The sequence below is a fragment of the Onychostoma macrolepis genome, chromosome 17 (genome assembly GCF_012432095.1).
Source record: "Onychostoma macrolepis isolate SWU-2019 chromosome 17, ASM1243209v1, whole genome shotgun sequence".
In the NCBI taxonomy this organism is placed as follows: domain Eukaryota; kingdom Metazoa; phylum Chordata; class Actinopteri; order Cypriniformes; family Cyprinidae; genus Onychostoma; species Onychostoma macrolepis.
In genome coordinates, this window is record NC_081171.1 from 6,753,440 (window position 1) to 6,776,619 (window position 23,180).

Below are 23,180 nucleotides of genomic sequence, written 5' to 3' on the forward strand. Positions count from 1 at the left end.
GCATATATGTATATTCTTATAATTTATATTATTTATAAACATATAAACATACAATTTTTCTTAAATATATACATGCGTGTGTGTATTTATATATACATAATAAATATACACAGTACACACACATATATTATGTACACAAAAGCTTTTATTTTGAATGCGATTTATCACGATTAATCGTGGTTTGACAGCACTAGTAAAGAGCACCAAATACATGTTTTATTACTATTTAGAATTTGCCACCATCTGACAGTTATGAAAAACACAGTGCAAATTGTCAGTTAAAATTTACCTTTATAATATAGCTGAACCTTGCCTTAATGTGTACCATTAACTAAAAACCTACATGGTTAACCTATGCTAGTGAAAAATAAGCATTTATGCAACTGGACTTTAGACTCACAGCCTTATAGCTAAAGACATAGCCCTTGTGACTTAAAAATATGGGCCTCTGAGGATGATTTTATACAAGGAGCAGTCAACATTACATTACCTACAACTGTACCTGTTATAAAATAATATAAATGTAGAAGTGCAGTAAAAGAAACAGAAATGGACAATTGTGACCCTGGACCACAAAACCAGTCTTAAGTGTCAATTTTTTCGAAATTGGGATTTATACATAATCTGAAAGCTGAATAAATAAGCCTTCCATTGATGTATAGTTTGTTACGTTAGGACAATATTTGGCCGAGATACAACTATTTGAAAATCTGGAATCTGAGGGTGCAAAAAAATCAAAATATTGAGAAAATCGCCTTTAAAGTTGTCCAAATGAAGTTCTTAGCAATGCATATTACTAATCAAAAATGAAGTTTTGATATATTTACAGTAGTAAATATATCAAAAGCAGTACTCCAGGGTCAGAATTTATATAGGAGGTTTTACAGAAGAAAAGTCTTATTAATATGAATATAAGAAGAAATTGAATTAAAATTAAATTATATATATTGTGTCATAAGCCTTATATATATATATAAGCGGTAGAGGAAACACAATTGGACATTTTGCAAAGCATTATTTATTTGATATTTTTCAGCGAGCACACTAGTAGTAACTCCAGCCTCAATGTTCTTGAGTGAGGCAGAGCCATTTCTGAGGAACTTCATATGTGGCTCTATCTCCTCTATTCTCATCATAAGGAATGTGCCAGGAGCCGCCAGACGTCTGAACGATGGTGTCATAAGCCAAGATCCTCTGAAAAACACAGAGCAAAGCCAACAGTCATCCTAATAATCTTGATTATATAAGATCTCTCCATTCGTAAACCTACCTGAAATCGAACTCTTTTTCCCGGGACATAATGACTGATCACCAACTGATGGCCACGTTGCCACTTGAAGAAGAGGCGTCTGGTTGCGCTGTCTGACAAGCAGGCTTTGTGATCTCTCATCAGATCACGACTAAGAAAGTTGCAGTGAACGCCAGAGTGCAAAGCAGCATACAGCAGAAACGGGTCATCCTCAGATCTGTGGCAGCAATCCAAGAAAATCAGTGCACTCTAGTATCAAAAATACCTTTCATACTTAGTGAATGAAATCATTATGGGTTTATATTGACTTGCGCAGAGAAGGGAAGTGATCGGTACATGCGTCACTAACACATTACAAAACACAGTGAGGTCTTCTATGTATAACACACACACACACACTACTGCTCAAATATTAGGATTTTTTATGTTTTTGAAATAAGTCTCTTATGCTCACTGAGATGCAATAAAAATACAGTAATCAAAATAGAGTAAAAGCATTAATGTGAAATATTACAATTTATAAGAACTGTTTTCTGTTTGAAGATATTTTAGTTGTAATTCATTTATTTTAATTTATTCCTGCCTCACATGATTCTTCAGAAATCATTTTAATATGCTGATTTGGTGTTCAATTACTAATAATGGTTCTTATTAACAATGTTAAACTTTTTGCTGCTTAATATTTTTGTGGAAACCTTATTTTTTCAGGATTCTCGGATGAATACAAAGTTCAAAAGAACAGCATTTATTTAAAATTCAAATATTTTGTAACATTATAAAATGTCTTTACTGTCACTTTTGATCAATGCATCCATACTGAACAAAAGTATTCCAAATAGCATATCATGGTTTCCACAAATCAGCATATTTGAATGATTTCTGAAGCATCATGTGACACTGAAGACTGGAGTAGCGATGCTGAAAATTCAGCTTTACTGTCACAGGAATAAATTATATGTTAAAATATATCAAAAGAGAAAACAGTTCTTTTAATTTGTAACAATATTACTGTTTATACTGTATTTTTGATCAAATAAATGTAGGCTTGGTGACCATAAGAGACTTCTTTTAAAAACATAAAAATCTTAATTATTCCAAACCTCTGTCCAGTAGCATAACAAATGCAAAATTGATAAAGTGTGATGTTAGTGTGTTGCTAAACTTACAGTATATTATGATACTCTAATAAAAGTAAGAAATATATTCCAGATTAAACTATTTCCATCAGTACCAATCTTGCATGAATTGTTTCAGTGAACGGGCCGCAATGCATTATGGAATTGTTGTCTCCACAAAGCACCTAATTTGACCATAAAAGGCAGCGTAATCAAGTCATGTTTTAACGGTGATCCCCGTGATCCCTTAAAATGCAGCCTACGTAGGCAGCTCACTAGGTTTTGGAACAGCGTGTGCAGTATGTGATTGAGGAAAGTGGGGTCATACTAACATGTTCTCGGTGAAGAAGCAGTGGGCTTTCTGCTTGATCTTGTTCATGTTTTGTCTGTCCCAGTTCCGGGAAGGTTGTAGCATGTGCTTCCTGCCAAGGACCAGGATGTTCAGACCCTGCTGTTCCAGCTCCGATACGACTGCAAGCAACTGCGGAGATAATTCACACTCTCAGTGACCTTTTACCATTTCTATTTAGATATTAGATATGAATGAGGTCATTCATGATTTTTTTAATGAATGAGAGACCTTAGTTCATTCAGATTGTTTTCTATTAAATGAGCTGCAACTCATGACTTTTTTGGAGGAATTTCCCTTGGCATTACAGATGAATTCGGGACCTTTAGCAGGTCAGCTGTAGGGAAATTATTCTTGCTCACATTGTTTTAACCTACTTCTGTACCACTCACGCACACACCAAGAGGGGGAGTTTCCTGATTACACAGGAAGTTGTTTTTCCAATACCCCCTATACAAAGTGCAAGCAGTAAAGGTTACAACTGCTTGCTAAAAATATCCAAGGGTCTTTGTATGTAGATGTTCAGATCTAACACCCCGTATTTGCATGAACTATTCATAAGACAGGCCTAATTATTTTTACTATAGTGTGTAGGTATTTGTTTTTCTTACTCTTACTTCCAGGAGTTACACAATTATATTTTAACTAGCACCAGGAAGTTATGACTAATTATTTAATTTTTAGATGGATTTTTTTTTTTTTTTTTTTTTTAAATATTGAGTAGACAAGCTAGAACATAAGTGCATAATAATAATAATTACATTTTAAGTTATATTTTTAATATTACATATTAAATTAAATAATGGAAAATTATTAAAATAAAAATAAAGTAATATAATAAAATAATATTCTTTAAAGATTACTTTTCCAGCAAAACATTTTTCCAAAAAATAATGTTCACTTTAGAACCAGTTGGTTAGAAAACAATGCAATTATTATGAAAAGTTAGATCTGAAAAATAGAGATAAACTGTATCTATATTTTAGTTGTAATAACAGTATATATACACATTAAAAATAATAAAAAATACACACACATATGCATGCATAACGCTATTGCATAAACCAACGGCATTAACTTTTCAAGCAAAACATTTTTCCAAAATATAACGTTCACTTTAGAACCAGTTGGTTAGAAAACAATGCAATTATTATGAAAAGTTAGATCTGAAAAATAGAGATAAACTGTATCTATATTTTAGTTGTAATAACAGTATATATACATTAAAAATAATAAAAAAATACACACACGTATGCATGCATAACACTATTGCATAAACCAACGGCATTAACTTTCTAAATATATCCCTCATTAAAATTTAGATTACGGTAATGTCATCTATAGTTTGAATATGCAAAGTGAGTCCCAATGAATTCCAGTTTATCTTTTATCCTTCATTGTGCTATTTCAGACATGAGGAAGTGCTAAATGTGGAATTGCAGGTGTGATCATTTTCTGCTAATTCATGATAAGGAAGTGGACGGTGAGCCACAGATGGGCAGTTTCACTCTGGAAAGCACCGTACACACCGTACACCGTAGCACCCTGTTTTACAATCCACCCTTAACCTCTGCCTATAGTCACCTTTGCTTTAGAATTTCTAGATTAAGAGATGCACTTCCTTTCAGCATGTTAGTCTTGTAAATTTACAATCACTTTCTTGCATACAGTCTGGTTACTTAGCCTGTAAGCAAATCATATAGGCCTACTTTGGTCTCAAGTTCACATAGGCCTTCATTTTCACACCATGCTCAGACTGTGTGCAGACAAAACCGGTTAATACTAGCATGTCAATGAATGCGCCATTTAGCGAGGAAGTTGGGTAAATGTTACCACAAAAAAATACACAACCACAAAAGGCACATGTCTTAAAATACAGGGTTAGTCATAGCAAAATGAGTGTAAAATCCCCAGCCTCCTTATAAAATTGCTACAGGGAGCGTCCGTGTTAATAATGTGTGACTGTGTGACGCTCAGATGGAAGCCATGGATAAGTGGGCAGAAAGCAAAAGGATCTGGTCGAAGGTCAAGGGAGTTTGTGTAACATCAGAATTTGTAGCTTAATGTTAAGTGAAGAATTAAGTCTTATATCTGTTGAAGCAAGACACTACAGTTTTTTTTTTAATGCACTGGTCTATTTTTTGATTTTGGGCTATTTTGCTTACATAATTTGTCAGTGTTTACTGTCTATGGAATTTTTTTTAAATGTAATTGCAAATTTTTCATCTCACAATTCTGACTTTTTTTCTCTCAATTGCTGTGAGATATAAACTCGCAATTGCGAGTTATAAAGTCAGAATTGCGTGATATAAACTCAGAAGTGTTTATATCTTCCAATTTTGACTTTTTTCCTCTGAATTGCACGTTTTTATTATGCAATTCTGAGAAAAAAAGTCAGTATTGTGAGATGCAATTGCGTGAAAAAAAAGTTAGAACTGTAAGATAAAAACTTGCAATGACCTTTTTTATTTTTTATTCACTGGTGGAAACGGGCTTCTGTAATTTTCTGATTTACAGAATGATAAAAATAGATATCCAAAATCCCCTCTATGAAAACTACAATATGTCAACAAAATAAAACAAAAAGTTTGAAAAAGTTTCAAGAGGCTTGTAATACAAAGCAACCGTCTCAACGTACTGTGATTACTTAACTGGGCAAGTATGGTGATTTACGCTCTTAAAGTGAAGGTTTTCAAATGGTTCTTTTGGAGAACCTTCCCATTACACAAAAGGCTCTTTGTAGTCTAAAAAGTTTATTTAGGCTGTAAAATGGTAGTTAAACTGTGTTTACCCTATTTACCTGTGGTATCTAGCCTTAAAGGGATAGTTCAGGCAAAAATTAAAACAGTCATCATTTACTCATCTGTACAAAACCTGTACGAGTCTCAAAAGAAGAGATTTTGAAGAATCTTGGTAAGCAAAGAGTTTGTGGTAGCCACTGACTGGATAAAAATACTATGGAAGTCAATGGCTACCGCCAATGTTTTGGTCACCAATAACTTTAAAATATATTCTTTTGTGCTCAACAGATGAAAGAAACTCATACAGGTTTGGAACAAGTGGAGGGTGAGTAAATGATGACAGAATTTTTTTTTATTTTTGGGTGAGCTGTCCCTTTAATGTTGCTCAATGGTCCTAGGCCATTGAAAGTCTTTGGTTGTCAGTTAATGGGTGGTTAAAGATTAGTTGGGTGGGTGTGGGTACTTAGCTAAAAATATTAGCCTATTTGTTGGCAAAAAAATCCCTTAGGTATTATTATAATGGAGCATAACCAAATGTAAAGCCACTTCTGTCTGGGACTGACACCACCTTGTAGGAGGGAGGATGCGTAACACGTTTTGTGTAACATTACATGGACATTGAACTTTCCCTAATTTTTCATTTGAGTAACTGTGGGTTTCGTGGGTTTGGGGGTCTTTCAGGTTGGAAACTATGAGAAATTGGGGCTGTTCCCCAAACCTGTTCTGCTGCATTAAAAGTAACCATGTTTAGCATTGCCCCCTGGTGGAACCCCTGCCACTCATGTCAGTTTTTATGTGTTTTTTTTAGAATGCCGACTAGTTGAACACTATAGCATGAAGGTAAACAAACATACATCTGGCAATTTTTCCAGCTTTAAAGCTTTAAATCAGAGTAGGTTGACTGTCTAGCCAAATAAGTGATTTAAAAGGTCACAGACAAACCAGCCCTGTCTTGGAACGTCCAAGCAGTGAAGTTACCATCACTTACCGTCTCAGAGTGGGTGGCCTTGGGTGTTGTGTTAGCCACATTAAGACCGTCAATGACAATATCAAAGGGAGGTCTCTGCTTCACAAAACTCTTAAAGCTTTGAAGCTCCTGTACAGAACACAAACAAGCGTGTTATTCTCAAATGGTGATACAGTTAATATATTTTCAAATGGTTGCTATATATTGGGTGTAGACAATATGCATTGTAAAAAAAAAAGATAAATAGATATAAATTCAATAAAATTAAATTAAATTTAGATGTATAGTCAAACATTGCAGTCTTTCCATGGTGTTCTGATGCTAAAACTAGTCAGAGTTTAAAACAAAAGGCAGCAAAGACGCACTCCAGTAACCATCGTTCAGTTTTTTCAACTAAAGGAACAGATGGTTGCCTGGATGTATGGGGGTCTTCTATGTATATTTCCTCATTTTGGTGTTGTGCAGAACATTGCACAAGAGAAAAGCAACCAGTGTTGCACAAGACAGGGAGGACCGCTGAAAACATTACAGTTAGTTCTTAGAATGGACAGAATTAATATCAAACCAGTGTTTTTATTGTCAACTACAACTATTAAAGACATTAAAATATCTGAAATAAAATGTAAACATTAGATGACAAACTTAATCTTAAATGGAAATTATAAATGCTACGTGAACAACATTCAATAACATTTAAACAAGTACATTTACGATGAAGTACTAAAATTTAAAAATTAATAAAATACTAAATATTAAAATAAATTAAATATTTAAAAAAAATTAAAAAGCACAAAATTTACTAGAAATATATACAAATAAAAGTTAATTCAAAATATTAATAAATGTCATAGTATATAAAAAATACATTATAAAATATAGCAAACAAATATATATCATTGTAAGTGATCCTGCCTGGAACTCATGAAACTCTACATATCAGATTAACTGAAGAGCTGAGATATGTGCAGTCATGAATGTACAGGAAGTATAAGAGCAAAACATGCAACTGTGAGATAAAGCTGTGTGTTCACAGATAGTCTGACAAGTACTGGCCAAGAACTGAACATAGTACGTTCTTTCTGTCAGAGCATTGTACAAAAACAACTTTTGTTGAACTGAATTGAATTCATCCCAGGACAGTTTAAAAAAAAAGTTTGACTTTTCCTATCTGTCTTAAGGGATATTTAAGCATTTGTTACCAGCATGCAATAGAGCTTCAAACAGAACTTGACCACACCTGGCTCACCTTCAAAAGCGTGATCAGGTTGTGTTTAGCTGAATAACACAAGAGCATATGGGCCCCTTGAATAGCAGGGCCAAAAAAAGCTAGAACTTCCTCCTTCTTTGTTGTTGTTTAAGAGGAGGTTGAAATACGTCCCGAATTGTCCTTGGCACAACATGTAAACAAAACAAGGGAATTTCCAGCTGGATTGGGGCCAGGTCACTCCCTCACCTGTCTGTCCACGAGCCTCAGAGCAACAAACAGCTTTTGATTTATTGACTTTAGCTTCGTAACAAAGTGTGATAGCTAAGTCATGCACACTCATGCTTAGAGTTCATCAGTGTTGAACAAAGTACACTATAAATTTACCCTGATGAAATATTACATAAGTAAAAGTACTAGCCAGACAGTACTAAAATTACTAAAACAAAAATAAATTAAACCTAAAGTAGACAAAAGCACATAACAATATTGCTAAAACTGAAAATTGAAAATACAACCCGAATTCCGAAGAATGTTGAGACGTTTTTTTTTATTTGAATAAAATGAAAACTAAAAGAATTTCAAATCACATGAGCAAATACTTTATTCACAATAGAACATAGATAACATAACAAATGTTGGTAACACTTTACAATAAGGTGTCATTTGTTAACATTAGTTAATGTATTAACTAACATGAACAAACAATGATCAATACATTTATTACACTATTTATTCATCTTTGTTAACGTTAGTTAATAAAAATAGAGTTGTTCCTTGTTAGTTCATGTTAGCTCACAGTGCATTAACTAATGTTAACAAACACAACTTGTGATTTTAATAATGCATTAGTAAATGCTGAAATTAACATTAACTGAGATTAAGAAATGCTGTAGAAGTATTGTTCATTCTTAGTTCATGTTAACTAATGTTGTTAACTAATGTTAACTAATGAACCTTATTGTAAAGTGTTACCCAAATGTTTAAACTGAGAAAGTTTACAATTCAATGACTAAACTCCAGAAACTCATGACCTCGATGCCCAGACGTCTTCAAACTGTTTTGAAAAGAAGAGGAGATGCTACACAATGGTAAACATGTCCCCGTCCCAACTATTTTGGGACCTCAAATTTGAAATGAGATCATTTTGTGCATAAAATTGTTAAATTTCTCAGTTTAAACATTTGTTATGTTCTCTGTGTTCTATTGTGAATAAAACATTGGCTCATGTGATTTGAAATTCTTTTAGTTTTCATTTTATTCAAATTTTAAAAACGTCCCAACATTTCCGGAATTCGGGTTGTAGAAAAATAATTCAAAATATTTATGAATAGTATGAAATGATTTTCAAAATTATTGCTAGGAGATTTCACAAATAATTAGAAAGAAATGGCAAGTAACACTGAATTAAACATCAAATTGTGAGGTGAAAAGACTGAAATAGCATTTAAAACTTATCGATAATCTTGTTTTAATGAATAATTTGCAGTGTAAAAATAAGTCTAAAATAACGCTGAATCAGATCCATCCAATTCACAAATGAATCATTCTGTGGAATCCGTAAACCAGTTCAACAGGCACATTGATTCAAAAGAATGATTCATCTCAAGTCACATGTCGTTTTCATTTTCTTTACTTCTAAATAATGAGCAATAGTACATTTCTTCTGAAATGTAGTGAAGTAAAAAGAAATTTGGTCACACTTTATATTAGGTGGCCTTAACTACTATGTACTTACATAAAAAATAAGTACAATGTACTTATTGTGTTCATATTGTATTGCAAAACACTTTTGCTGCTATTGAGGTGGGATACGGGTAAGGTTAGGGACAGATTTGGTGGTTTGGGTAGGTTTAAGGGTGAGTTAAGGTGTAAGTGATGGGTCAACAGTGTAATTATAAATGTAATTTACTATGCATTGAAATGCAGTCAAGCAAAGTTTTCCAAAATTAAAATTCTCCAATGTTTTAAAAACATTTAAACAATGAAGTTTTGTAATGGAGGGAAAACTATTTGTATCATTGTTTTGAGCAAATTGCAAACTTTGCAAGTTCTTCCTCAAAGTTGAGGAAACAACAACAAAAACATGGTGAAGTAAAGTCCAACAGCTAATACACAAGCCTCTGTTTAATACACACTGTGTTTGTCAAAACCACAGGTATTCCTGGACTGTCAGGTGGCTGGAAACCAGCACTTTCAGTTCTGCCTGAAGCGTGAGAATTTTTCCTTCTAAAATTCCAATTTCCGCTCCTCCAAAGCGCTAACATGCAAAAACAGAAGATTGCGACCCACATGTGAAAACAAGACACCAAAAACGATTAAGTACAGCTACTTTGCATGCTACAAAATCCTGTTAAGTGTGTGTTAAATAGCGTGTCTGCGCTAGTGGGTGAGAGGATGCATGACTGGGGGAGGGGTGAGTGCCTCAGACAGAGAGGGGGGGAGGGGGAGCTGTATATTTGGGGAATTCCTTTTTGGTTTTGGTGGGGGTAAGCGGTTGGCGATCAGTTGTTCAAATCTTAAAAAATCTTGCAGCATTGAGTAGGGTTAGTACTCTCAGCTTGGAACGAAATTAATCCAAACATGCAATTTCACCTGGTTTTAACTATGTGCATGCAATAAGATATTGACGACAAAGATCTAGCATTGTAAGTGCATTTTTATTGTTTTTGTTTCACTCTGCATCCTCTCATGGCCATGGAGAGGTTATGTTGAGTGGGAACAGGAACACTGGGGATTCCCCAATGGTGTCGAGAGGTCACGTGCATGCGGTACCAGCTCGCCCTGCAGAACTCTGTGTACCTATAAAATGGGTGTGTCGGGAATACGCAAATTCAAAACAAGTTTAATCCAGATTTGATAGTGATCACAGTCTATTTTTTTTCTTTTTGGAATATACACAATAGCCCATGACAATTAAAACGCTCCTTCAGCCTTGAGTGATTATTAACACAATGTACAATTGCAAGCTTTTGCTTGAATCATTTAAAACAAATGAACAGCATTTCGTAAATCCTCAAAAGTACCTGTTCCGTTTTGTTCAAAGCATGCATGAAATTCCAATAAAATTAAAGGCAGCCACACACAAAATTGACAGAGAAAAAAGAAATGAGATGAATTAGAGTATGTGAAAACCACACCGTGCCCCACGGCAGACATTAATGAAAAGGCATCTGCAAGTCCTGTACTTTTCCGTATTACAAGCTTGCTGTTTTTGAAACGGGAAAAACAGGCTCCCCCAAGCTCACACTTGACCTGAAAAACTGCAGGCCACTGAATGTAAGGAAACTAAAAAAGGGGCTTTTTTGCTAATGGTTCATATGCTAATCTGGATATTATACTTACTTTCTGATTTCTGAATGTGTGAATAACTATATAGTGCATTAACTGAACACCACATTTAAAATCCACTGACAATTAAAAATGTTAAAAAGGTGTTTTTTTAACACCAGCGTTTTAAGATTTTAAATATATATATTCATTTTAAAAATGAAACATTTTCACTTTATATACAATACCATTCAAAAGTTTGTGGTCAGTATTTTTTTTTTTTTGGAAAAATTAAGATTTTTTATTCCGCTATTAGGCACTAAATTGATCAAAAATGACAGTCCATTTCAAATAAATGCTGTTCTTTTGAACTTTGTATTCATCAAAGAATCCTGAAAAAAACCCATTAGCAAATCAGCATATTAGAATGATTTCTGAAGTGAAAATTCATCTTTGCCATCACATGAATATATTACATTTTAAAATATTTTAAAATAGAAAACTTATTTTAAATTGTAATAATACTTGAAACTTATTATACATAGTGTGGAAAAAAGACAGTGTTGTTTAAAAGTACAAATATTCCATGTAATCTTGCAATTACTATAAGGTGATGTATAATAAGTATGCAATATTTTAAAGCTATTGTTTAAAACATTTAAAAGTTATTTTTGATGAAGTGTAGCATGTCACACAGCAGGACACAGTTGCCATTGCTTGGCAAGTCACGTCAACCACCCAAAAGCACCAAATTTTTTTTCCCTTTAAAGGCAAAATGATTGTCTAGGGGTTGTTAAATGCTTCTGCAGAGTTTTGACTGGGGGTGTTTTAACTGTCTTTCACTGGTTTCACTTCATAAGGCACTGCTGCAGCGATGGCGGGGGGGGAGGGTTGGGGGCTGGAGTCCATGCAGCGCTGCAGACAGACAGGCAGGGACTTTCCAGGGTCACTCATGTGAGAGGCTTTTGAGGGCTGCAATGTGAAAGCCCATTGTGTTGTGTTTAGTGACAGCAAAAAGCACATAGGCAGTACACATGTCTCGGCATCAATCATGTGCACGACCAAATTAGAGATTGTTTATGGCTATACTGAGTACTTTGTTTTTCCAAGATGTACTGTATAAAAATGTCCCTTTCTGAGACAGTGCATGGAAATCGAATGCATTTCCGAACCGTGAGAACAGTGTTTGCAAACAAACATGACTGTTCTCTCTGGGAAATGGAATTTCAGAGGAGTTGCTTGCCTTGTGACCTTGTGTCTTCAGTTGGACTGCATTCATGAGCTTTCTAAACAGGGACCCGACAGACACATGAAGGAACATGTGTTGGAAAGCCCCTGCATCATATCTAAATGTGGAACTAGACAGGATCACATGCTTTTGACATCTATAGACCCCATGGCCTGAAAAAAGCAGCCCTCCGGACAACAACATCATCTAATTCAGGGGCAGACTCCATTTAAGACGGAGCTCAAAACTGCATGGAACATCTTCTAATTCTGGACAGCAACCCAAATTGCCTATCATGAAGTTGCAGCCTATTTGGCGCAACGCAGAAAGTAGCTTATTTTTAGTAATTTATTTTAAGTGTCCTTATTGTTTTATCATTTTCAATGATAAAATGATCTAAAAGCATTTAAAAATATTAAAATGTTTAGCATGGATAACATGTTTAATCTGTCATGTAGAAATGTAACTATAGGGTGTATAGGACGCTATCGCCATCTAGTGGAGTGAAACAGAACTACATTTACATTTACGCACTTAGCAGACGCTTTTATCCAAAGCACTTACAGTGCATATTTGTATTTTTTTTTAATCAGTACATAATAAAGCCTTATAAACTTCAAAAGACCCATCCTACATAAAGGCGAATTTCAGAAAAACACACCCAGGTCACCAAAAAAATAAAAAAGATTAAGAAATATTTTGCATAAAGATTAAACATGTTTTAAAACCTTTAATATTATTTTTGAAATGATTTTCATGACAATTAAGCACCTCCCACCCCCCCGAAACATGCATTCTTTGGTAATATATATTTTAATATGCTAATAAATTCTGCTAATAGATGTTACTAATATTTATTAAAATATGTTATACCATTTTTTCACAATTCAAATAATTTATTGTGTTAGTATAGTATTTATTAATATTTTTCCCATTATCATTGTAATTTTAGTTTACGATTTAGTAATTATTTTATGTGCTTTTATAACTGCTATTCTTTTAAAAAATATTTCTATTTAGCTATAGTTTTAGACATTTTAGTACTTAGGTTTATGTTTTTCATATAGTATTTATATCAACATTTTTTTCAGCTTCAATTACAGAGAAAATTACTATTATCAGTTTTAGTTAACTACTGGTATAACAGCACTGGTTTAAATGTTTATTTGATCTATCTATCTATCTATCTATCTATCTGTCTATCTATCTATCTGTCTATCTGTCTATCTATCATTAACTTTGGTAAATCTACTCTGGTAAAAGGCTATAATGTTGGGAGACAGACCTCTGGGGTGGTTTTCTTGAAGACGTCACTTCCTTCTATCACTTTCTTCATCACTTTGTCCTTCAGCGCAGCATACTCTTCCTCAGTCAATTGAATGGATTCAAGTGATGTCTTGCAATTTTTGCACTCTCCACTAAAACACAAGTTAGTTCCACACCAATAATCAGTTAAAAATAGGCTATATTGACAATATTTTTGGCTGAAACTGAAAATTGAAATTGGTACCTGGGGGCCACGTATGAGAACTTCCCACTCCATTTCTGATCCGGTAAACTGTGCAGATGGAGAAAATAAAACAGTTAAATGAAACATTTGCAATCATTTAAAAATATAATTAATTATTTACATTTATGTAATATAAGAATTACAATATCTTCATGTATTTATGTTCTAATATTTTACATTTACCTCTCAAACCAAGCTTTGATCGTTTGAATCAGCGGCTCCTCTGGGTAGATCTGATTATCTCTCATATGTGACAGGACAGAAAAGAGTTTGTCCTCTTGTCCTCGCTGAGTGATGCCGCTCTGAAACAGGCACTGCCAGGTGTCCTGATTAGGTACGAGACCCAGTTCCAGGAGCTCATCGTACAGCATCCAGCTCGTCTCAGTGTCACCGTGAAGTGCCGCCCCAGCGATGGTGTCACTATAGTTACGAGGAGACGGCAGGAGGGCCTTTTTCATCCCCTCCAACACCATAAGCGCCTCCCTCCAGCGTTCAGTTTGACTGAAACCTTTAATAAACAGGGACGAAGCTCCAGTGTCAAGAGTCTTAAAGCAAGTTTTCATGATGTCGTAAGTGTCAAACACCTCCGAGTGGTGGCCACCTGTGACACACAGTGTGAGGTATCTCAAAAGGAGTTCATAGGAAACTGTGCCTTTGTCTTGAACCACGTAGGCCAAGAGAGATTTGGCGATGTTGATGTCTGCATTAGTTGCCAGCAGTCCTTCCATCATTTGCATTTCGAAGCGTTCAGGTTTGGAGGAACTCTCTTTGACCTTTGCCCATTCGGATGTGGTCAGCGGATGGTCAGGAAGGGCAACTTTTACAGATCCTCTTCCTCTCGCGGGTGTATTATTTGACAGCTCTTCTGTATCCACCCCAGCTCTCTTTTTCATATATTCAGCAGTTCTTTTGGCCGTTCCAGCAGTAAATACTGAATTGGGGAATGCAGGCCTCGTTCTGGGAGTGAACCCTTTTTCTTTGGCAACTCGGTCGTGTGCTTGTTTGTCTCCTTTTGTGCTGTAATATTGTGTGTGTGGATTTATGATAAACCTGACAGTATGCATAATGCTTTGTTGTGGTAAATAAGCCAAAGTAGGCCTGAAATACAAGGGGTTGACAACCCATGATGTGCAGAGATGCTTTATGCAAGTCCTTGATTTTGACACAACAAGAGATCCCATTTCCCTACCAGTCTACTTGACTTATCAGACTACGCACTACTTTAAAGGTGCTTTATGTAAAATGTATAATAAATGATTATTCTCATAAGCTCATTGCTTTGTGAATTAAGGTCAGTTTTACTGTTCAGCATAAATACAATAATACACAGTAACTTTATAGAGTTATATTAAATAGAGTATTTATATCTAAAACTAATAGATATAAATAATATTCAGCAAATTATCTTCTAAAGAAATGTCCTTTTGTATTTAAAGCACACATTCCTCAGTTCCTCAGACCCACTAATATATCGCATTATTTTCTTTTAAAGCCAATTTTGTCAATACAATCGTCGGTAATTTAAACAAGAGCATCTAACTCACAGGATCTGGACAATAGTTCGTGAATTCTAACCAGAAGGCAAGTACATGCCAGCGCGAGCAGCCATTCACTCTCCGGTGTGGTCGCACTTCGATTACGTCACTCGTGCGCCTGTAGGTCAGAGATGTAAACAGTTCATCAACAGCACAGGCTACTCAAACATACTACAATTGTTCAATAATTAGTGTTAATTTTGTTAGTTTAAAATATATTATGATCAAATAAAGTTAATAATGGCAAACGATAAAACCGCACATTGGAAAGATTTACTGCGGAAAAGACTCGCCTCTGCGAAACAAGGTAAGATGATGAATGTTAGCTAATCAGGAATTATAGAGATTTTTAACAAGATCAAGGAGCGATGTTTTAAATAACATAAATTTGTATATAAATCTCCCATTCAACTGGTATAATCACGCTAGAAAACATTAAGAGTCGCTTAAGAAAATACCGTGGTTTTACTATAGTAACACTAACTGTGGTAAATATTACATCTACTGGAAATGTTGTAGATTTAGACTATACTAAATATATTTTATATTAGGGGACTAAGAGATTAGGGATTAGTTGCAACAAATATTATAATTTGTTGTATAGAAACCATAGTAACTCTACCCATTGTGTGTAGTTCCTGTTATACAAAATCTGTTGAAAAATTAATATGATTGTGCTGTAATTTATAGAAGTACTTGTAATGGGTATACCAGACTTAAAAAGTATCCTTTGGTCAAGTTTAGACAATTAAGCTTGACATTAGAAATTATGTATTTATTTAATTGTAATATTGTGATAAATGAAAACTTGGCTAATGTGAACATTTGAAGCGTTACTTAAACGCTTAGTATTTTATTTAATATATTAAGACCGTAAATAATGGAGACATGAAAAAGTATTGCATACTGTAGGAATGGTAATGAGGAGCCATCCATGGTTTTGCTAATGATTACTTTGATTTTACTATGAATAGTAAAATTCTGAGGAGGTCTGTACAGTGTGAATAATCATAACGTGTTTAAAATCTTTCTTTGTACTGAACAGATGGCAGAACAGAGGAGGAGAAGAAAGCAGAGGAAACTGAACTGTTCACCAAGTATTATAGTGAATGGAAAGTAGGCGAAAAAGGAGAAAATGACTCATTTAAACACATCCCACGCTTCTACTACAGGGTGAGCTGATCACGCTCTAATCAGTAAAGAGAACACAGTGATATCACATTTATTTGATCAAAAATACAGTAAAAAAGTAATATTGTGAAATATTATTACAATTTGTTTTCTATTTGAATGTATATCTTGAAATGTAATTTATTCCTGCGATGAAAGCTAAATTTCAGTTATCAGTGTCACATGATCCTTCAGAAATCATTTTAATATGCTGATTTGCTGCTCAAGAAACATTTCTTATCACTTTTGAAAACAGTTGTTTTTTTTGGTAACAGTGATACCTTGTTTTAGGATTATGGGATGAATGGAAAGTTCAAATGAACAGCTTTTTTTATTATTTTCTTTTTTTAACATACTAAGTGTCTTTACTGTTGCTTTTGATCACTTTAATGCATCCTTGCTTAATAGAAGTATTCATTTCTTAAAAAATAATCTTACTGACCCCAAACTTTTGAACACTGGTGTACGTATTGCCTTCTTAATCTTAACACTTCAATATTTAATATCAGCTTCCTGCAGAAGATGAAGTCTTGCTGCAGAAGCTCAGAGAAGAATCGAGGGCAGTGTTTCTCCAGAGGAAAAGCCGGGAACTACTGGACAATGAAGAGTTACAAGTAAGAGAGCATTTTATTGGGCCTGTGTCCCAAACTAAACATTCATTATCTGCTTTAGTTAAGTTATTAAATGCGTTTTAAATGTTTTTTTTCTTTCCTACAGAACCTTTGGTTTCTTCTCGATAAGCATCAAGTGCCGCCCACGACCGGTGATGAGGCCATGATCAGTTATGAGAGTTTCTTAAAGGTCGAAGAAAAAGCGGGCGCCAAATGCAAGTAAGTGCATCACAGAGAAGTGTATAGTGATCAATGATTTTCATTCGAAACCATGAGTATGACAGGCTGATAACTGTATTCTAAGTCCGTGTGATTCGTAGGTGGACAGTGCTCATGACTCACTGAGATGTTTGTTTCACAATCATTACACCCCATCAGGCTTTTCTTCACCGCCCGAGTCTACGCCAAACTACTTCATAATGATCCATATGGGAGGATATCAATTATGCAGTTCTTCAACTACGTCATGAGAAAAGGTATTGCATTCTCATCTTATGATGCAAGTTAATTATGAGTCTTTAAGTTCTTTTAAATGACTCTGAACATATTAATAGAGATGTGTAGATGAATCACATGCTGCCCTGCGTTTCTTCTCTTGCAGTGTGGCTGCACCAGACCAGGATTGGTTTGAGTCTTTATGATGTAGCAGGTCAGGGTTATCTCCGTGAGTCTGTAAGTAATCTTATTTTACCCTCAGAAACACAGTAAAAATCACAGTATCTTTTTTAGGAGTAAAGCTGTATTGTTTAACGTAAAGACTTTCTTTCTGCAGGATTTGGAGAACTACATTCTAGAGTTAATTCCTACACTCCCCCAGCTAGATGGCCTGGAGAAATCCTTCTACTCGTTTTATGTTTGCACTGCTGTTCGCAAGTTCTTCTTCTTCCTTGATCCTCTACATACTGGTAATTCTCCAGTGGTCTTGCTGCTACAATTTGCCTTTAAATTTACGTCAGAGCACCTGCAGACATTATTTAGATTTTACCCTGTGGAAAAACTGGAATGAAAAGAATCATTCTAATGTTTTGTACTTGCTCTGCAGGGAAGATAAAAATTCAGGACATTCTGGCTTGCAGTTTCTTGGATGACCTACTTGAGGTAGTGGATAGATTCTCACTCAAGTGAATCTTTATTACTAATTTAAAAATATCTATAATACACTACCTCTAAAAAGTTTTTAAAGATCCTTCAGAAATCATTCTGCTCATTTGCTGCTCAAGAACTATTTATTATAATCAAGGTTGCTTAATATTTTTGATGACAATTTTGATATATTTTGAATTAGAAGAAAGTTCAAAAGAACAGCATTTGTTTGTGACATTGTGCTAATCAGATTTATTCATTTGTAGCTTCGAGACGAGGAGCTGTCCAAAGAGAGTCAGGAGTCTAACTGGTTCTCTGCACCTTCTGCTCTTCGAGTTTATGGTATGCCTGCAAAACACACTTAATCAGTGTCATATAAGTTAAATCTCATATGTTAATCATCATATGTCCTGGTTACAGGTCAGTACCTCAACTTGGATAAGGACCATAATGGGATGCTCAGTAAGGAAGAGCTGTCTCGCTATGGCACAGGAACTCTAACTAGTGTTTTCCTAGACCGCGTCTACCAGGAATGCTTAACCTATGATGGCGAAATGGTATAACCCTCTGTCTTAATTAATAATTTGCATTAGACTAAGAGTTAGATGAGAGAAAATCCCTGTCAAAATGATAGTTTTGTGGTCCTGTTTTCAGATATACATGTACACTACTGTTTAAATATTTGAAAAGTCTGTTCAAAGCCTCTTATGCTCACCAGGGCTGCATTTATTTGATAAAAAATACAGTAAAAATTGTGAAATATTATTACAATTGTATAAAACTTTTTTTTTACAATTGTTTTCTACTTTAATATATTTTAAAATGTTATCAATTCCAGTGATGGGAAAGCTGAATTAGTTCGGCAGCCTTGATTTGGTCATCAAGAAACATTTCTTATTATCAATGTTGAAAATAGTTGTGCTGCTTAATAATTTTGTGGAAACTATGATTAATTTATTTTTAAAAAAAATCGTACTTAAATTTTAAACCGCAGTGTACTTTTGACTTTCAACATATATATATATTTTTTAATGTAATGATGTTAATCTGGAAAAAGACTTCACTTGGATATAGCCAAGCAGCCACTGAAAATAGGAATATGATATTCTTAAATGCGTGGAATGTCAGTATCTAAAAACATAACCATGCAATTTTTAATGATTTTTTAACACCCCCATTTAGGACTATAAGACCTATCTAGACTTTGTGCTGGCTCTAGAGAACAGGAAAGAGCCTGCGGCCCTCCAGTATATATTCAAACTGCTGGACATGGAAAACAAAGGCTATCTCAATGTATTTGCCCTCAACTACTTCTTCAGGGTAAGGAAACATTTTTGAAATCAAGCAAAAATACATGTTAGCTTTTATATAATTACACTAAGCAGAAACTAACCTATTAATCTGTGATATCAGGCCATTCAGGAACAAATGAAAATCCACGGGCAGGAGCCAGTTTCCTTCCAGGATGTTAAGGTAAATGGCCTTTATATAGTAATAAAGCAATCTATTAACATGTAGGGATGTGGGTGTTTTGCGTCATGAAATGGTGATCAAATTTTTGTGCATACAGGATGAAATCTTTGATATGGTGAAGCCTAAAGATCCATATAAGATCACACTACAGGACCTGGTGAACAGCGGTCAGGGTGATACCGTCACTAGTATCCTCATCGACCTCAATGGCTTCTGGACTTATGAGAACAGAGAGGTGCTGGTGGCTAATGACACTGACAGCAACACAGCTGATTTAGATGACACATGACATCACATCCTGTAGCCAAATCTAGTTGTGCTATTGGACCAATTGAGCTACTCTGAACGAGGAAAAAACGTCAGCCAAGAGGAATCCACAGAACAGCTCATTTGTATATTGAATTGTTTATTAAGTAATATGTACAAAACAAACTGTATTTTTTCACCTACATTATAGAAAGGTAGGTGTGTTTTCACCTACATAATACAAAATTATTATAACAAATAAATTACACACTCTTCAAAATGAAATGCTTTTTTTTCTGTGTGTGTCAGAGGGGTGGACAAATTGAACTCAAATCTCATGGGTAAAGCACACATTTACATGCACACCAAAAATAATGTGTTCACATAAAAAGAATATTTGGTTACAAAAATAACTTCTTGAATGTTGTCAGCTCTGAAAGCACTGACATAAGAAAGAGGGAATATTCCCATCTGACAGTTTACTCTACTTTCGACAACTCCTAGCATCACCAGTAACATAGAAATGTCTAATATAAGCACTCACATTTTACAGCATTGTAAAAGACTGGTAGTCCATGCAGTTGTTATAGTGTTTAGATTAGGCTTTTGAGGTGTTTATACTTATTAAAATGTATAATGAATTGTTGTAGTGACTATGGAACATTATTTCCACCACAGAATTAAAAATATGTAAATTTTTTGAAAAAACTGTGAGTGGTGCTTACCGTGGCAAAACTCGCCACTGGGCAGTTACTAGTCTTTTTATATATTTTTTTTAACAATTAGCTAGAATTTTTATAATGTTTTAATACATGGCTAATCACTATTAGCATGTAGCTATTCACTGCTGGCATGTATAGCATGTTGGAAGTCCTGCTTACTAACACGAGTCAAAAGAGCCAAGTCCCATGTCTACACAATTTTCTGATGCAGAGATTTAGGTCTCGCTAAACTGCCCTCTGATTGGTTGCTAATTGTGACTTTTTATATTAAAAATTCTGGCTTTTTTCTCAGAATTGCGAGTTTATATATTGCAGTTGTGAGGTTTTCTTTTTCTTTAAATTCAGTTTAGGTGTCTAAAAAAAAAAAAAACAGAACTGCAAGATGTAAAATTCAGAATTTGAGGTAAATTCGCAAGTATTATTTATTATATATTTTAATTCCATGCCAGAAATAAGCTTCCATAGTTTTATGTGTGGCTTGTAAAATGATTATTCAAATAATTCTGCATTAAAAGCAGAACCATTGTCAGCTATGCATAAACAACGCTACCTTCATGTTTAACTTCATGTAAACTTCTCCTCCAAAAAAGAAACCTAGCACACCTTATAAGGTTAATATGGTAAAAACCATCTAATATGCTCAATCTACTAAACAGTATTTTAGGAGGGAATGGGGGCAGGCACTTTATTAGCATCAGATGTAGCATGTGATTCCTGCTCCAGTTCAAAGGTCACGTTCACAAAAGAGGCAGTTCCTTCTGGTTGCTCGATCTTTGGCTGCTGGCCCTCCTGATTGTGCTGCTCCTCAAAACGACGTTCTGCCTCCTCAGAGAGACGGTTCTCCTCCTCTTCTTCCTCCTCCTGTGGATTACACATTATTAGGGTCTCACAATGTGAATGCTGTTCAAAATCTCTCAAAGCATGTGCAATAGTAATTGTACGTGCTACTTTTGAGAATATCAGCTAATAAATGAAGGCTGTAGAATTATAACAGCGGTGTACATACCTCCTTCTTCATCCTGTAGTACTCATCAATTGCATACTGATATTTTGGCGTCGTGATTCCCAGCAGTGAGGCCATTTTTTCTCCAAGATAGTCACAAACTGAAATATTTGGGTTGAAATGTTAATTTGTGTAATCAGTTTTGTATGACTAAATGTCACAGGCTGGAAAGTGTTTCATTACCTGAGATGGTTGAGGTAGCCACTCTCCACATATGGAACCAGACATATGGACCCCAGGTCAACTTTGACTATAATCAGAGATGCAAAGTGACTAAGATGTTCAGATTATTAAAAAGAAGCAACTGAAACTACACTTATATTTAATGATTTGATGCAACTCACCGTATCCACTGTACTTAAAGTTTTTGCTTTCTCTGGTTCTTCTTCCTCCTCTTCATCTGTACTGTACTCTTCCATGGTTTCACCAGACGCAAAGTAGATTGTTCTGCGAGGAATCTTTGGCTTCTTTTTGCCAAGATCTCCAAGTTCCACATTTTCAAACTCCTTCACCACCGTAGAACCCTAAACCAGCAGATACATTTATACATTTAAATTGAATTTACCAAGAACATTACACACTGTTACAGAGAGGTAGACAGGCCTATATAAACTACATTATAAGATCTTAATATTATATTACACTTTCGTTATGTAAATTAAATTAGATAAATAGACCCGTAAATCATAATATTATTCATCATTAATATTATATAAATGACATATTATCAAACTAGTTTAATCGCTAGACTAAGATGTAACGTTACGTTAACGAACAAGGAAGTAGAATCATATACACCGACTGTTGTCTACAGCAAAACAAAGTATGTAATTCCATGACCTCACTTATTATATTTAAAAATGTCTTTACCTTTTCTGTGTCCATAGTTTGTCCCAGAGACACGTTAACGTTTGTGAGGTACAGTGACAGTTCAGCCATGTCTTCTTCAGTCCTTTCTGTTGCTTTCTTGAGATCTTCCTCCTAGTAGCGTCAACCAGGAAGTGACGTCACATGTAAACAATTTATATTTAAATAGATTATTAGAACAGAAAACGCTGGCAGTTTTACTAAAGACTAGTGCTGTCAAACGTTTAATGAAAAAAATAAAATAAAAATAAAAGATCAAATAAATAAAAGTTTTTGTTTACATAATATATGTGTATATTTATTATGTATATATAAATACACACACATGCATGTATACATTTAAGAAAAATTGTATAGATTAAATATATATATATATATATATATATATATATAATATAAATTATATGAATATAAATGTATACATGTAAATATTTTCAAAATATTTACTGTATGTGTGTGTGTATTTATATATACATAATAAATATACACAGTACACACACATATATTATGTAAACAAAAACTTTTATTTTGGATGCAATTAATCGCGATTAATCGTTTGACAGCACTACTAAAGACATATAAATGATCCATACAAATTCATATTGAAAGTTATTTTTTATTCAGGCTGACTCCAGTCTGTTGAATGTGAGTTGATGCAGAGCAGAGGTCTGACTTAAATTTTGCAAATGCATTTCAGTTTTGTTTCAATGTAGTTTCAAGCATATGAGGTCATCTGATTTTGTAGTTTTAGTAGTGCAATAATTATGAAAAAAAAAGCTTAAATATAATTCAATATCTAGCTCTATATAAACCTATAATGTGTAGCCTCTTCTGGAG

The 23,180-nt window shown here is 34.5% G+C and overlaps 3 protein-coding genes across 3 annotated transcripts; 1 reads left to right on the forward strand and 2 right to left on the reverse strand.

The window, feature by feature from the left end:
• Nucleotides 1-434: 434 nt before the first annotated feature.
• prorp (protein only RNase P catalytic subunit) lies at nucleotides 435-14,816 on the reverse strand. The gene is made up of 7 exons (XM_058749826.1): nucleotides 13,817-14,816; nucleotides 13,634-13,681; nucleotides 13,409-13,541; nucleotides 6,443-6,550; nucleotides 2,697-2,845; nucleotides 1,271-1,466; nucleotides 435-1,194 (listed from the first exon to the last, which is right to left on the reverse strand). Exons 1-7 carry the CDS (start codon nucleotides 14,812-14,814, stop codon nucleotides 1,063-1,065), a joined length of 1,764 nt encoding a protein of 587 aa, XP_058605809.1. The 5' UTR covers nucleotides 14,815-14,816; the 3' UTR covers nucleotides 435-1,062.
• Nucleotides 14,817-15,267: 451 nt separating this feature from the next.
• Nucleotides 15,268-20,864, forward strand: ppp2r3c (protein phosphatase 2, regulatory subunit B'', gamma). The gene is made up of 13 exons (XM_058749829.1): nucleotides 15,268-15,475; nucleotides 16,214-16,341; nucleotides 16,848-16,952; nucleotides 17,056-17,168; nucleotides 17,328-17,425; nucleotides 17,551-17,621; nucleotides 17,722-17,854; nucleotides 17,992-18,047; nucleotides 18,299-18,374; nucleotides 18,453-18,589; nucleotides 19,215-19,352; nucleotides 19,446-19,505; nucleotides 19,603-20,864. The coding sequence occupies exons 1-13, from the start codon at nucleotides 15,409-15,411 to the stop codon at nucleotides 19,792-19,794; spliced, it is 1,374 nt and encodes a 457-aa protein (XP_058605812.1). The 5' UTR covers nucleotides 15,268-15,408; the 3' UTR covers nucleotides 19,795-20,864.
• fam177a1 (family with sequence similarity 177 member A1) lies at nucleotides 19,895-22,497 on the reverse strand. The gene is made up of 5 exons (XM_058749831.1): nucleotides 22,347-22,497; nucleotides 21,821-22,000; nucleotides 21,660-21,726; nucleotides 21,480-21,577; nucleotides 19,895-21,334 (listed from the first exon to the last, which is right to left on the reverse strand). The coding sequence occupies exons 1-5, from the start codon at nucleotides 22,413-22,415 to the stop codon at nucleotides 21,134-21,136; spliced, it is 615 nt and encodes a 204-aa protein (XP_058605814.1). The 5' UTR covers nucleotides 22,416-22,497; the 3' UTR covers nucleotides 19,895-21,133.
• Nucleotides 22,498-23,180: the final 683 nt, after the last annotated feature.

What these genes read in the sequence shown, in the direction of transcription:
- ppp2r3c (XM_058749829.1), top strand. Translation starts at nt 15,409, where the DNA reads ATGGCAAACGATAAAACCGCACATTGGAAAGATTTACTGCGGAAAAGA. An exon ending in ACTCGCCTCTGCGAAACAAG is followed by an intron (nt 15,476 to 16,213) that starts GTAAGATGATGA and finishes TGTACTGAACAG; the next exon opens with ATGGCAGAACAGAGGAGGAG. An exon ending in TTCTGCTCTTCGAGTTTATG is followed by an intron (nt 18,375 to 18,452) that starts GTATGCCTGCAA and finishes TCCTGGTTACAG; the next exon opens with GTCAGTACCTCAACTTGGAT.
- fam177a1 (XM_058749831.1), bottom strand. Translation starts at nt 22,415, where the DNA reads ATGGCTGAACTGTCACTGTACCTCACAAACGTTAACGTGTCTCTGGGA. An exon ending in GGCTACCTCAACCATCTCAG is followed by an intron (nt 21,578 to 21,659) that starts GTAATGAAACAC and finishes CAAATATTTCAG; the next exon opens with TTTGTGACTATCTTGGAGAA. An exon ending in ACTACAGGATGAAGAAGGAG is followed by an intron (nt 21,335 to 21,479) that starts GTATGTACACCG and finishes TGTAATCCACAG; the next exon opens with GAGGAGGAAGAAGAGGAGGA.
- prorp (XM_058749826.1), bottom strand. Translation starts at nt 14,814, where the DNA reads ATGGGATCTCTTGTTGTGTCAAAATCAAGGACTTGCATAAAGCATCTC. An exon ending in TCAAGAAAACCACCCCAGAG is followed by an intron (nt 6,551 to 13,408) that starts GTCTGTCTCCCA and finishes TGTTCTGTACAG; the next exon opens with GAGCTTCAAAGCTTTAAGAG. An exon ending in GAAAAAGAGTTCGATTTCAG is followed by an intron (nt 1,195 to 1,270) that starts GTAGGTTTACGA and finishes TGTGTTTTTCAG; the next exon opens with AGGATCTTGGCTTATGACAC.